Below are 13,878 nucleotides of genomic sequence, written 5' to 3'. Positions count from 1 at the left end.
AAAAATTAAAATTTTCCCAAATAGATATAACCAAACACAATTAACTCTTTCTATATTGAATTATGATGCAGTCTTGATCATTGTTTAATATTTTTTTCTTTAAATGTTTATTTTTGAGAGAGCAAGCACGTGCTGGCTGTGAGCAAGCTAGGGTGGGGCAGAGAGAGGGAGACACGGAATCCCAAGCAGGCTCCGTGCTATCAGCACAGAGCCCAGTGTGGGTCTTGACCTCACAAACCGTGAGATCATGACCTGGGCCTAAATCAGGAATCAGGCACTTAACCGACTGAGCCACCCAGGCGGCCCAATCATTGCTAAGTTCTTACATATACCCCAGATTGTTTGAAGGGTGGGCATGTCTTCTCTGTTTCATTGATTCTCAATCAGTTCACACATCATTAACTGCACGGTTTTAATTAAAAATGCTTTATAAAATATTTGAGTATCTGATAAAGTTACTATTCATCCTTCTTCATTTCCACACTTAGCTATTCTTACTGGTTTATTCTTCTTGTATACATATTTGAAACTGTTCTAAAAAAAATCTCAACAGGATTTTCATTAGAATTACAGTAAGCCTAGAAATTAATTTGTAAATAATTAACATTCTTATAATATTGTACTTTTTCACCCAGGGATATGGTATTTTTTCTTTGTGCATTCAAGGTCTATTGTTTCCCTCAATAAAGTTTCCTGGCCTTCTTCATAATAGGCCCTGCAAAAATTTCTATTCAGAGTCTTTCTTTCTTTTTTTTTCCTTTTATGATTGGGAAATTTTCCTATTGTATTTCCTGTAACTTGTAGCTAATTATTTCTGGTCTAAAGGTATTTATTTTGATTTGTGTATGTTATATTCCAACAGTTTATTGAATTCTCTTAATGTTCCATTAACTTATCTTTGATTTTTCCTGATTTTTGTGTTTAGACAATATCATCCACAGCTGATACTAATGGTTTTGTTTCTTCTGTTACTGTTTAGCTGGGCCTTTTAGAACAATGTAGTAGTTGAGAAAGAATGCTATTTTTAATTCTAACTTAAAAAAAATTAAGTTTATTTATTTATTTTTAACGTTTATTTATTTTTGAGACAGAGACAGAGCATGAACGGGGGAGGGTCAGAGAGAGGGAGACACAGAATCTGAAATAGACTCCAGGCTCTGAGCTGTCAGCACAGAGCCCGACACGGGGCTCGAACTCACGGACCGCGAAATCATGACCTGAGCCATAGTTGGCCGATTAACCGACTGAGCCACCCAGGTGCCCCTAAGTTTATTTATTTTTGACAGAGACAAAGTATGAGCATGAGCTGTGGAGGGGCAGAGAGAGAGAGAACGAGAGGGAGACACAGAATCCGAAGCAGGCTCCAGGCTCCAAGCTGTCAGCACAGAGCCTGATGCGGGGCTCGAACTCGTGAACTGTGAGATCATGACCTGGGCTGAAGTCAGACGCTTAACTGACTGAGCCACCCAGGTGACCCAGTTTTTAATTCTAACTTTAATGGAAATCCCTCTATAGTTTTTACCATTACTGAAAAATTGAGTAAGTTTTGCTTTTTTTTTAAATCATGCTAATGAATCTAGTTAGCCCCCTTTACTAAATTATTAAAATTAGCAATAAATGTTGAATTCATTTTTAAAGCAACTATACAGATGATTGCATAGTTTTCCCTTTTCAAGCTGTTGACATGATATTTTAAAGTAATAAATTTTGCAGTCTAGTTTATATGGATTCCTACATCAAACCTACTTTGACCGTGGTATTTTCAAATACATGCCTTGTTTCCACGTTTTTTTCTTTTTGTTAATTTCTAAGTGAGATTCGTTGGCCTGTAGTTTTATTTTCCACTTAATCAGATTTCAGTATTAGCATTCTGTTAACTTTATAATAGGAATGGAGAAACTTTTCATTTTCTGTCATGTTATGGAACTGTTTAAATAGTGTGTGAAATGTCAGCATCAAAGTTTGATATTCTTCACTTGTAAGTTTGTCTGGGCATGGGGTCTCTGGAAATAGATTCACTGAAAACTTCAGTACCTTTCAGTTATTTCAGGTTATATTTAGGTTTTCTGAAGTCAGTTCGAGTAATTTATACTCTTCTTTTCTCTCTGATTTTATTTTTAAGTAATCTCTATACCCAACATGGGGCTCAAACTCACATGCCTGAGATCAAGAGTCATGTTCTTGGCCTACTGAGCCAGCAAGGCGCCCTATATTTTTCCATTTCATTGAAATTTTCAAATGTATTAACATCCAGTTGTAGGTCATATAATGTTTTTGTTTTTAAGTTTAAAAAAAAATTTTTATTAAAAAGAAAATTTTTTTTTAACATTTACTTATTATTGAGAGGCAGAGGGAGACAGAGCATGAGCAGGGGAGGGGCAGAGAGAGGGGGAGACACAGAATCCGAAGCAGGCTCCAGGCTCCAAGCTGTCAGCACAGAGCCCGATGTGGGGCTGGAAACCACAAACTGCGAGATCATGACCTGAGCCGAAGGTGGATGCTTAACCGAGTGAGCCACCCAGACGCCCCTTAAATTTTTTTTTAATGTTTATTTTTGAGGGGCGCCTGGGTGGCTCAGTCGGCTAAGTGTCCGACTTCAGCTCAGGTCACGATCTCACAGTTCGTGGGTTCGAGCCCCGCATCGGGCTCTGTGCTGACCGCTCAGAGCCTGGAGCCTGTTTCGGATTCTGTGTCTCCCTCTCTCTCTGACCCTCCCCCGTTCATGCTCTATCTCTCTCTGTCTCAAAAATAAATAAACGTTAAAAAAATAATAATAATGTTTATTTTTGAGAGAGAGAGAGAGAGTGCAAGCAGGGGAGGGGCAGAGAGAGAGAGAGAAGGAATCAGAAGCAGGGTCCAGGCTCCGAGCTGTCAGCACAGAGCCCGATGTGGGGCTTGAACTCCCGAACCATGAGATCATGACCTGAGCCAAAGTTGGACACTTAACCAACTGAGCCACCCAGGTGCCCCATGTCATACAATGTTTGAAACCTACATGTCTCATTTTTTTTTTCCTGCTTTAGGGAATTTACAAAGGTTTTGTCTATTCAGCGTATTTGTTTGCTTTCTCAAAACACAATCTCTTGGGTTTATTTATAAATTCTACCACTTTTTTCCTGTGACGATTATTCTGTAATGAACAGTAGGCTACCCTAGATCCTTTTGGCTTTACAGAGCCCAGGCTTAGCTGTTATGCTGTGCTCTCTGCCTGAAAAGTTGGATATTAGGATTAGTTGGATATTAAACAGAATGGTGTTTTCCACAAATTGGCATTTCCATTTCACAGACATTTTATTTTTGTTTTTAAAAATCTTCAGTGAGCTGAGGTTAATGTTTCTCTGTGGCACCAGGAAGCCCTGATACTTAAGCAAACATGCAACAAATGATTTGAGTTGCCACGTCCAATTTCTTTGTTTATATACTAGTTGTTCTTAAAGTGGGATACAACTGTAGTTGAGCATTTTCACCTTCTACCTGTTGTTTATTCCTAAACTCACCTGTGCTTATCACTTACCCCTAGTCTTTGTTTATGAGGAAAGGATATAGCAGCACGTTTAGAGATTCTTTGTCACGTTCGTACCACACACTAACTTCTCATGAGGGATGGGCTTTGTCATCAGGAGAAAAGTTATCCTCCCTCCTTTTGTGACTAGAGGAATTTGGTTGCAAGACGAACCGGCAACTCTGGAGGGCCCAGTTCTGGGAGGGGAAATGGGGGGGCTACCACTGGTCCTGTTTTCCAACAGGTGGCCTTGCCCTTATAACCGTGGAAGGGGCCACTGGGGACCCTTTAGTCAACACGTCTTTTGTGAAAGGACCCAAATGCATAGCCCCTGTGGGAGCCAAGAAGTGGACAGCCTATCTTTGTGGCTAGCATCAGTAGTGTGGTGTCACAGCTCAGGCTCCTAGTGATCTGTTTGGCAATGCTTCATGTTAGAGTTGACCCTCTTTCCCCTGTCACCTGTGGCCAAGGTCATAGGAAACATTTGAGTTCCGGCTTTCCTACTCGGAATCTAAGCTTCCTGGCCTATCCTCTCAGGCTTGTCTGGCCTTCTCCTCCATTGTGGACCCTGGCCCTCAAAGGAGGGGAGTGTCGGCTTCCAGAGAGGCTACTTTCTGAACACCTGCAGTAAACTTCTTACGGTGACTTGAGACAGGGCCTGGGCTGGAGGGCATTTGAAGGCAACCCTCAGTGTTGGACTCCACAGCTCCTCACTCGTCCAGCCGGGGCTCCCTGTTGTGTCAACACAAGAGAAATGCAGGAGCTTATGGCTTCCTCTTTGCTGGAGTGTTCCATCTCAGTCCCGGGCTGCTTCCTCCTTTCTCGGAGCCCTAAGGATTTCCATGCAAATCGCGCCCCTGGTGGCCTGGCTTCTTTCAGGTGAGTAGCAGATGAGCAGCCCTATTAGATTTGAAGGCTGTTTATGTTATATATTGCTTTGCATCCTATCTACATATTTGATTTGCTTTTGCTTGGGCTATTTCCAAATCAAGTTTTCATTCCCTTAGTGGGAATTGGGAGAAGGGAGGAGAGGGCCTCCCATTTCTCAGGAGTTGTCCTGGAAAAACCAGCACTTTGTCATCCTTCTCTATATTTCATGTGAATGTTTGAGAGGTGCTTACCATTAAATTCTCTTATCTTGAGAAGCCCATCTTTTCTGCTCCCTTTCTCCACTCATTTACTTACTGCCACAGTCTGCTGTACCCAGCGGCTTCCTAGAGAAATAAAGAATCAGTAGGAGCTGATTGGAATTTTTCAAATGCATAGAAACAGCAGGACATGTTAAGCCATGATTGGGTGTGCTGGTCCCTGGCAGTGGCTGGTGTCAGACGAGGGTGTGTGTGTGTGTGTGTGTGTGTGTGTGTGTGTGTTTCCCCCTCTTCCTGATTATTGCCCTCTAATTACCCCCACCCTACCCCAGAAATGGTTTCCTATCATAACGTTGAGGGTGAAAAGGGTAGGTTAGTTAGTGCTTTTAAGTAAACGGTTTACCACCACAGCTCATTGGCATCGATTAAAATGCAAATCCTCTCACTCAGTAGGTAGAATGGGGCTTTGATGTATCCTTTTGTTGGGTGGTGGTTGGAGTGGGGAGAATCAACAGCTGATTTAGTAATGAGGGCTCATCAGCAGAAATTGCTTCATTTCTATGCTCTCAGGCAGTTTTGTGGAGCGCGGAATTTTGGGAAATAGAACCAGGGCACCTCGAAGAAAGAGTTGGCTCTGCCCGACAGTCAGGCCTGTGTGGTGTGGAGAGAAATGCTCAGGCAGGGAAGGCTTCTCTCCATTTGCAGGGTCCTTTTGCTTGAGTGTGTGTGAGGTATGATGAAATCTCTTGCCTCTAGTATAGGAATATGGGATCCCTACCTGGAGGGTCTCGTTGGAGAGGTTCTGAGGGCTGAAGCTCTTCAGGAAGGATTTCCCGCTACACGTTTTTAGCGGCCATTCTCTTCTCTCAACCAAGTTACATAGCAGCACATTGTCAACTAACTTAAGACGGTTTGGAGGCAGTGATTTCCAAAGGGGTTGCGAATGTATTTGTGTGTGTGTGTGTGTGTGTGTGTGTGTGTGTCTGTGTGTGTGTGTAGAAATCAGACGAGGGTGAATTGTAGAAATTCTCTAAACCTGAGAGAGGATTTTTGGTGGAGAGCTGTGCTGTCCAATACTGTAGCCATTAGCCATACAAGCACTCAAAATGTGACCGTTTCCAATTGAGATGTGCTGTAAGGATAACATGTATATTGGACTTTGAAGAATTAGTAAGAACAAGGAATGTAAAATGACTCATCCGTAATTGTTTAATACTGACTCCATGTTGAGATAAATAAAATATGCTAAAATTAATTTCATCTTTTTATATTTTGTATGACGGTGTCTCCTATAGTATTTCAGTTGGTCTGTAGGAATTCTTCTATCTGTGTAGGATTCCTTTTTCCCACTAGAGGGAGCTCTGTTCCAGTTTCAAGAAGTCTGATGCTTTAGCCTGTAAAATTTCACTGCTTCTGCGTTGTACTCTTAAAAAAGAAGAAAAAAAAAAAAAAGCAGGTTTCTGCTTTGTTTCAATTCTGCACAATTCTGATGTTTCTGGAGGTTGCTCTTTGTATGTTAGTGAAGCAAGAACAGAAGAGGCCAGAGGCCTAGAGGTTTTCCACCCTTTTTATGTTAATGAATTTTAGGAGGTTCCTGTTACTTTTATTTCTTTGTTGGATTGCATAATGTTCTGTTTGTTTGTGGGCTCTTCCCTGGGACGTGAGTCTGTGCACAGTTCTCTCTCTCTCGCTCACACACACACACACACACACACACACACAACGTGATGTGTGTACAGCAGTAACAGAAAGGACCAGAGCCCTGCTGCAATCCCACATCTCCCCAGCACTTCTTGGACCACTCGGGATACAGTGTGAATGTGTCCTCGAGTTGTGCCCTGGGGCACCCTGGGCCAGTGCTTACCACCCCTCCTTTTTCTGTTGTTCCTAGAGGCAGTATTGCCTGTGGTTGGAGGCTCGGGCTGCTGTTTGCCTCTAGTGTGTGTGAATCTGCCTCTGGATCCTACTGTGAAACCAGCATCATTTCGTGATTGTTTTTTAATGACTGCACACTCACTTGGTTTTCCTGTAATCTTTCTGGGTAGTTCCTTTTTGGTTCTTCTGTGGCTTTTGTAGGGTGTTGGTCTGATGAGCATTGGTTTTCCCTGGTCTATGCACTCTGTGCCTTTTGGGGGCAATCTCAGCCATTCTGGTGGCTTCATCACCCTTATGCTGAGGACTCCTCAGTCTTCATCTCCAACTTAGGGTACTCGTGAGCTCCATTCATACCCATCGGGCTACCTACTGGACGTCATACAGACACCTTAACATTCCTCACTTCCTTACATGGTATTCATCAGCACTGTTGTAATTTATAATTATTGGTTCGTCTCTCTTCCCTGGGATACCATGAGCCCCAGGAGGGCAAAGGCCATGCCAGTCTTGTTTTGCTTCATTCCTGATATATATTAAATGTGGGCCTGGTTATTGTACACCGTTAAGAAGTATTTGAATGAATATTTTGTTATACTTTTTGTTTTATTTTTTTTTTTTTAAGAATTTTTTTCAATGTTTTTATTTATTTTTGGGACAGAGAGAGACAGAGCATGAATGGGGGAGGGGCAGAGAGAGAGGGAGACACAGAATCGGAAATAGGCTCCAGGCTCCGAGCCATCAGCCCAGAGCCCGACGCGGGGCTCGAACTCACGGACCGCGAGATCGTGACCTGGCTGAAGTCGGACGCTTAACCGACTGCGCCAACCAGGCGCCCCAATATACTTTTTGTTTTAAACCAACTGTATGCTTATACTTACTACCATTATATGATTCCATTTTATAATCTTGTTAGCATTATGTCCATATCATGGAGCTGTGATCATCATTTTGTGGTGTGATCTGTTTAAGATAATTTTTCACCAGCTATACAAGTGAGGCATTTTTGCTAATTCCTCCCTTGGTTCCTGGTGCTGGAAGCTTTCTCTCTTGATCACTCTCCATTTGTGACCTTTATTACAAGTTGAAGGGGACATTTCTGTCAGCCCCACTACGTACGTAGTTCCAGGAACTTAGGTCACAGAAGGCTGGCACGGCAGGTCAAGGTGTGTGACCCGTTTCCATGCCTGTAGCTGAGACCACCGGCAGCTTTTCCAGGATAGCACACTTTCTCTTCATGCGTCTCCTATTAAACCAACCCAGTTTGATTTAGATCTGTGACTAATGAAACACTTTTTCTTGTCAGAACATGAAGAGGAACTGGACCGACAGTTTGACCTGGAGGCCGGCACTTTATTTGGAGGATTTAAGAAGGTACTTAGTGGGTAAATGATAAAGCTTCTCAATTTTTCAAACCTCGGTTCAGTATTTTGCATCACTTTTGTATTTGGCCAGTGATGAGCTGTGTCTTTGTCTTTCTGAGAGCTTTGATAGATTTTTTAAATGATATAAAGACATTGCTTTTTTATTTTTATTTTTTTGCCGTGGGTGGTGTGCCAGATGTATTTGAAGTTCCCTCAGTGTTTGTGGGCTGGCTTGGGATATAAAAGGATGCATTCCAAGTTCTGAACACCCGACTTACAAATTGAACTTTTGGAAGACAATTCGTTTCCAAACTGGGCACTGCCTGTGCTGATAGTTTTCTACTGTGAGAGTTGCAGGTCTTGCTTAGAATTGTAGCAATTTATTCAATTTCCATTATGATTTTCTAGGGTAATCTGTCCCTTCTTTCCAGTTCTGGCTTTGTATGGAGCCACTCTACTAGATGGAAGGCCTATGTTTTTCTGGGACTGGGAAGAATGTCCTGCCTCGCGTGGGGCGCCATTCCTGGCTTTTTGTTCTACTCACCAGAAGTTCCCATGAAAAGTTGGATGTAAATTGAGTTTTCATTCACTGCATCCATTTGTAAATGTTTCTGATTTAAATAAGCCTTTTTAGGGACCCCTGAGTGGCTCAGTCCCCTAAGGGTCGGGCTCTTGATTTTAGCTCAGGTCAAGATCTGACAGTTGTGAGATAGAACCCCATGTTGGGCTCCACGTGGAGCCAGCTTAAGATTCTCTATTTCCCTCTGCACATGCTCACTCATGTTCTGTTTCTCTCTCTGTCTCTCAAAGAAAAAAAAAAGCCCTTTTAGGATATTAGTAAGACTGTAAAGTGGATGGTGTCATGCTCACTTCAGAGATGAAGAAATCTGGGAAACTTCTGCCATGGTGGAATTTGAGATGTAGCAGGAGGTAGCCCTTGTGAGCTTTAAGATCCACTCTTCAGAAATATTCCCCTATTGGATCTTTTACAACAACAAAAAAATGGTGATCTCTCTTTTTTTATTTTTTGTCCCTTCCCTCTTAGAGTTACAATTCAGGAGTTTCAGACAATACCGAATTGTTTGCCAGGGGCAAAAATAAACAAACCCATTGTAGACTAAGAGACTTTCAGCTCTTGAGAAGAGAAGTGATTGGGAGGCAGTGTGCGCAGCTGAACTGAGAGTCAGGCCCCAGCATGTTCTGGAGCTACCGCAGATTTCATTGTCAAGGGGCAGGCTCAGTCCTGCTGTGTGTGCCACTTCCAGACAAAGGGGCTTTGTCTTTGCTGACTTCCCAGCTCCTGTTGCCACTCCTTCAAGTCCAGCTGCTTGACTCCCTGCCAAGGCCACGGAGTCTGGGGGAGATGACCTTTGCTAAGGATTCTCCATGACAGACCACTCCCCCGCCCCCACCACCCATAACAGGGCTGGGGGAGGCGTGGGTGTCAACTTGCAGCACAACCCTGCCTTCCTGGAAAAGTGCACAAGGCACAGATGCATGCCCTTGGAGCTCCAAGGACTCCGTCTTTTTCCACTCTGAAAAATCTGTCCATCCCTCTGTTTATCTGACCGCCCATCCATTTATCTGGTGCTATTGAGCACTTCTTGTTGTCCTCATCTTTCTATGTCTCATCCCTTGCAAATGGGTTGGGTAGTTTGGAGTCTTAGAATTTAGAGGGAAGACAGAGTTCTGGTGGATAGTCAACGGATGAGGGAAATTGACACTATGTTCTTGGTGAAGATCATAAAACAGACCCAGAGGCCAAATGTAGCATTAGGGAGTGCACGGATATCTGCTGAAAGTCTTATCTCAGCTAATAGGCCAGATAGATTCTGGACACTTCTTGCTGAACATTTCCTTTTGTTGAGGTTACAGGAGGTGGTAAGCAAATGCTACCCTGCTCCAAATTCTAATCAAAAGAAGCTATTTGGTGAGTGTAGGAATTGTGAACTTTAGACAAAAGCTTTAATGTTCTCTGACCAACCCATCCCTTAAATGTTAGGGTTGCTAAACTCAGTGCTACTGACATTTTAGACCACATAATTCTTTGTTGTGGGGGAGCTGTTCTGTACATTGCAGGGTGTTTCGCAGCCTCCCTGGACTGTACCAGCAACCACTGACCCAAGTCATGACCGTCAAAAATGTCTCCAGGCATTTACCAGAGTAACCGGTCTGCCGCAATAGTTAGGAGCTCTCCCTGCACTGCCTTTGTCATTTCTGATTTGCCCTTTCTTTTGGTCATCCGGTTTCCTCTTCTGGATTGTGTCTCTCCCTTTCCCGGTCTGGTCCTTACTCCCTCTTCATATCCAAGCTCAGTTGTCTCCCTGTCACAGAAGCGTTGCCTGGACCTCTAAGTTGGGGCTTTCGTGCTCATCATTCCTGACACTTCACTGCCTCTCTCTTTATCTCCTTCCACACGTACTACTTTTAATGAGTGTGGTTCTGTGCCCATGTCTGAACTGAGTGTTGGGGACACAGTAGTGAACCAGACAGACAAGGCTCCTGTCCCGTTGTCTCTTGGTGGGGACAGATGGACGGTAGGTAAATGGACAATTGTAACAGCCACAGATTGAGCTAAATGATATGAAGCAAATAGATGCGGTGATGTGATAGAATGCTTTGGATTGTGTCTTGTGCCCTATAATGATGAATGTATTTGGACAGTTGTATCTTATATTATCCATCCTTCTCTAGACTGTGAGTCCCACAAGGTCAGGGCTGGGATTTAATCATTCTTGCCTCTTCAGTGCCTAGAATAGAAGAGGTGAGTGTTTTGTTGAATTTAACTGTGCCAGGTTGTGACACTGGAGTTAAATGCATCAGAACTAACTGCATCTGGATAGACATGTAGGTAAATGCTAAGTGCGCCCGTGTTTATAGTCAGGGTAGGGGGAGACCACTGCGGCCCAGGTGTTCAGAAACTGCTTTGGGGAGGAGGAAGTTCCCGCACTGCTGAGCTCCACAGAATGGTAGGATTTGGGACGGTCCTCAGTAGGGAGATGTTGTTCCAGAGGGGATCGCCATGACTAGAGAAGGGAAAGAGGCATTGGGGAGATGCTGACTCAAGATGGAGCCTCCTTGGATAGTGAAGGGGGTCTGGGCTGGACCATGGTCCTCCAGTTTTTGCTGATTAACAGTTTTGAGGATTATAGCCCAATCAGGAATGCCTTTGGGCCTGGTGTAAAGTCAGTTGTGGTGGGAGAGCTTGTGTGGGTGCAGCCGTCGATGACTGCTCACGACCCATATGCTGAGACATTTGCATTCTTTGCAATATCTGCGCTCTGGGCCTAGAAGCGCCCTTCCCTGCACGCTCCAGTGCTTCTTGGAGCAGTTGTGTGCTGGGAGCCCACGGGTGGCCAGGGATGGGTCCCGCCTGGTACCTTTCCAGTTCTGGCCGTTCTCTGTCTTGGTGTTTGATGGTCCCCTTGTCTTTGTCTTCATGCTGGTTTTCTTGCTGGTGGTCCCAAAAGATAAAGGAAACTTTTTCATGCCCACGTTCCTTGCCTGATATAGGAAACTTGCTTCTGGACAGGGTCTGAATCAAACTGATAACAAGCGAAACTCTATGTCAGGTTATACTGTCATGACTTTTTCCCCTTTTATCATTTCTGGTTCTGGTAGCATAATGGAAAGAGTGCAGGTTTGGAGTTGGTCGGACTTGAGTTCACAATGCAGTTTACAGCATTTTGGAAAATGCTTTACCTCCTCTGAGCCTTAATTTTATTACATGGGAAGGGGAGGTTGTGGGGAAAGAGATGCTGGACAGAAAAGGCCCAGCATGTGTGTGCCTGGTGCAGAACGTATGCCCAGTACGTGTTGTTGTGCTTGCTATTTTTTACCTTCCGTGGAAAACATCCTTGTTTCAGAGTTGAGATTTGCTGATTCCCCTTCTCTGGCAAGCAGGTAATGTTCTGCAGAGAAGCGTTTAAATCCAGAAGCAGACTGTTGCCGGAGAGAGCACTCAAAAGCCTAATGTAACACGAAAGATTTTACATGTAATTGATTCCTCCTTCTTTCCTGAAGACACTCCTTCCTGTGGCAGGTTCTGAAATTGGGGCATCCTTGTAGGTAAGGAGTTCTTTCAGAAGAAGAGGCAAAGAGGGATTTTCGGTGCCTGTCAGAGGGTTAGGAAGAAAAGACACGATCAGAGAAGGGAAGCTTGTTCAGTTAAGTCTTGGTGAGGAGAAAAGAGGTACTATTCTAAAGTACAGACAGTTTTTAGCTACTGAAGTTTTTGCCTGTACAGATTTTCAGGTTCAGCTTAATTTTTAATTCCTCTGTATTTCAATACTTAAAAACACAACAAGCTCTGTTTTGATTCACTCAACAGATATTCCTTGCGAGTCTACTGTGTAAGAGGTTTGCAGGGGATGTGCTGTGTGTGGGGAGGCCAGGACATTCCGGGCTCAGTGTGTCTCCTGACTGGGCTCTGGGTTTGGGGGAAAGGTGACGATGGGTGGCGAGGTGTGTGGTGCGACCCTCCGTGGGGCGTGCGGAAGCAGAAGGTGCATATGACCTGGACTCATGGCAGTTCCAGCGGGGGTGCTGGGAGCCAGTGGGGAAGGTGGGTGAAGGGCGTAGTGTGCATTTGGACCTGGATGAGAGAGCGAGAATCATTCAGCTTGGCTGGGAGGCTGGGTGTGGGGAGGAGGCGTAAGATACAGGCTGACCACGAAGGCCCCTGGGCGCCATGTGTGGAGTCCGGACTTTATTCAGAAGGCAGTGGACAGTCACTGAAGGGATTCGGGTCTTCTGTGGCCTCTTCCAGGAACCTTGTGATTTTCCTGCTTTGCCCACCCTGTACCTTTACCTTACCTCCCCTCAGCCCCCGAGATTTGTGCATCTCTGGAGTTAATGTCCAGGATGGGTTATCTCCTAATGTTACTCAGAACCCATTCGTGGCCCCCCATTTCTGATGTGTGAAGTACAGACTCCGTAGATGACATTCAGGCCTAATTGTCCACTGACCCTACCTGGTTACGGCACCTCGGATCCTCGTGGTCACCCTTTGCTGCTACGTAACAGGATTGTCTGCCATTCCCTGCAGATGCCTTGATGTTTCCTACACATGACGCTTCCTGCGGGCTGGTGTGCACCTCCCCTCTGCTGGAGGAACAGCCCAGAGGGGACCGTCCCCGACTCCTCTCCCCTTGCTCCCGCCTCCGGTTGGCATTTCGTTCTCTCTTCTGTGAGTTCCATTCCCAGGACTCCTTCCTGAACCGTTGTTATCTAACCCTCATCTGTTGTAGATGTGAGAGGATCTTTCGTCTCCACCTCTCCCTGCCTGAGAGTCCACTAGTGTTTGTTGGATTACGGTGAACCCGCCTGTCTTGTTGGGGGCTTACTGTAAAGGAACACTGGTCCCTCAGCAACATTGGCTTTGTTTCATGTGTGTAAATTCTGGTGGGTTTAGAGAGTTTAGGTTTTTCACCTCATTTTTGTTAGGCCATAGCCTCTCAAAGATGATGCCAGTGTCATTATATATCTCTGCCTCCCTCCATCTGATGGGAACAGATTAATAAGCACTTGGGCTGTGCGTGAGAACTTTAAGCCTATCCTTATTAACAGAAAATTGGATTTTATGCAGCTTTGCCCCTTCACAGAGGGGCTGCTCAGCAGAGGCAGATTCTTGTGCTCTCTGCCAGCCCCTCCAGGCAGAGAGAATGTGGGCTGAAGAATCTCCACATGGTGGGGCCAAGAAACCCACAGCCTGGTGATGGGAGGAAGGTTCACGAGCACACGTTGGGCTTGATTTCCCTCTTGTTAACATAAAGAACTCCTGCGTCTTACCTGTCAGTATACTCTTATCTAGCTTCATCCCAGCTGGATTTCCTTCTTGATGTGTGGCAGGACGAAACTGAGGTGGTGGTGACACAAAGTCTCTGCCTTGTGTCCAAATGGGATCTGCGATGCAGATGGGTACACATCACATTTGCTCATTCACTCTGAGCCTACAGGCGCCCTGCTCTGCCCTCCTCTCTCTCATATCCACTAGTTCATAGAAAATATTGTTTCATTATAAAGGCACTTGAAGAAGCCAGGGGAAATAAGG

General features: G+C 44.7%; 1 protein-coding gene across 2 annotated transcripts in view; it reads left to right on the top strand.

The window, feature by feature from the left end:
* Positions 1-13,878, top strand: part of HHAT (hedgehog acyltransferase) — a 306,476-nt gene that overhangs the window by 21,618 nt on the left and 270,980 nt on the right. For both annotated transcript variants that reach the window (XM_043568904.1, XM_043568905.1), the window contains exon 3: positions 7,769-7,836. In XM_043568904.1, coding sequence (XP_043424839.1) covers positions 7,769-7,836 — 68 coding nt within the window. The remainder of the gene's footprint in view (positions 1-7,768; positions 7,837-13,878) is intronic.

Source organism: Prionailurus bengalensis, chromosome E4 (genome assembly GCF_016509475.1).
Source record: "Prionailurus bengalensis isolate Pbe53 chromosome E4, Fcat_Pben_1.1_paternal_pri, whole genome shotgun sequence".
Taxonomy (NCBI): Eukaryota; Metazoa; Chordata; class Mammalia; order Carnivora; family Felidae; genus Prionailurus; species Prionailurus bengalensis.
The sequence above is the reverse complement of the archived record's forward strand: the minus strand, read 5'-3'. Positions and strand labels throughout refer to the sequence as shown.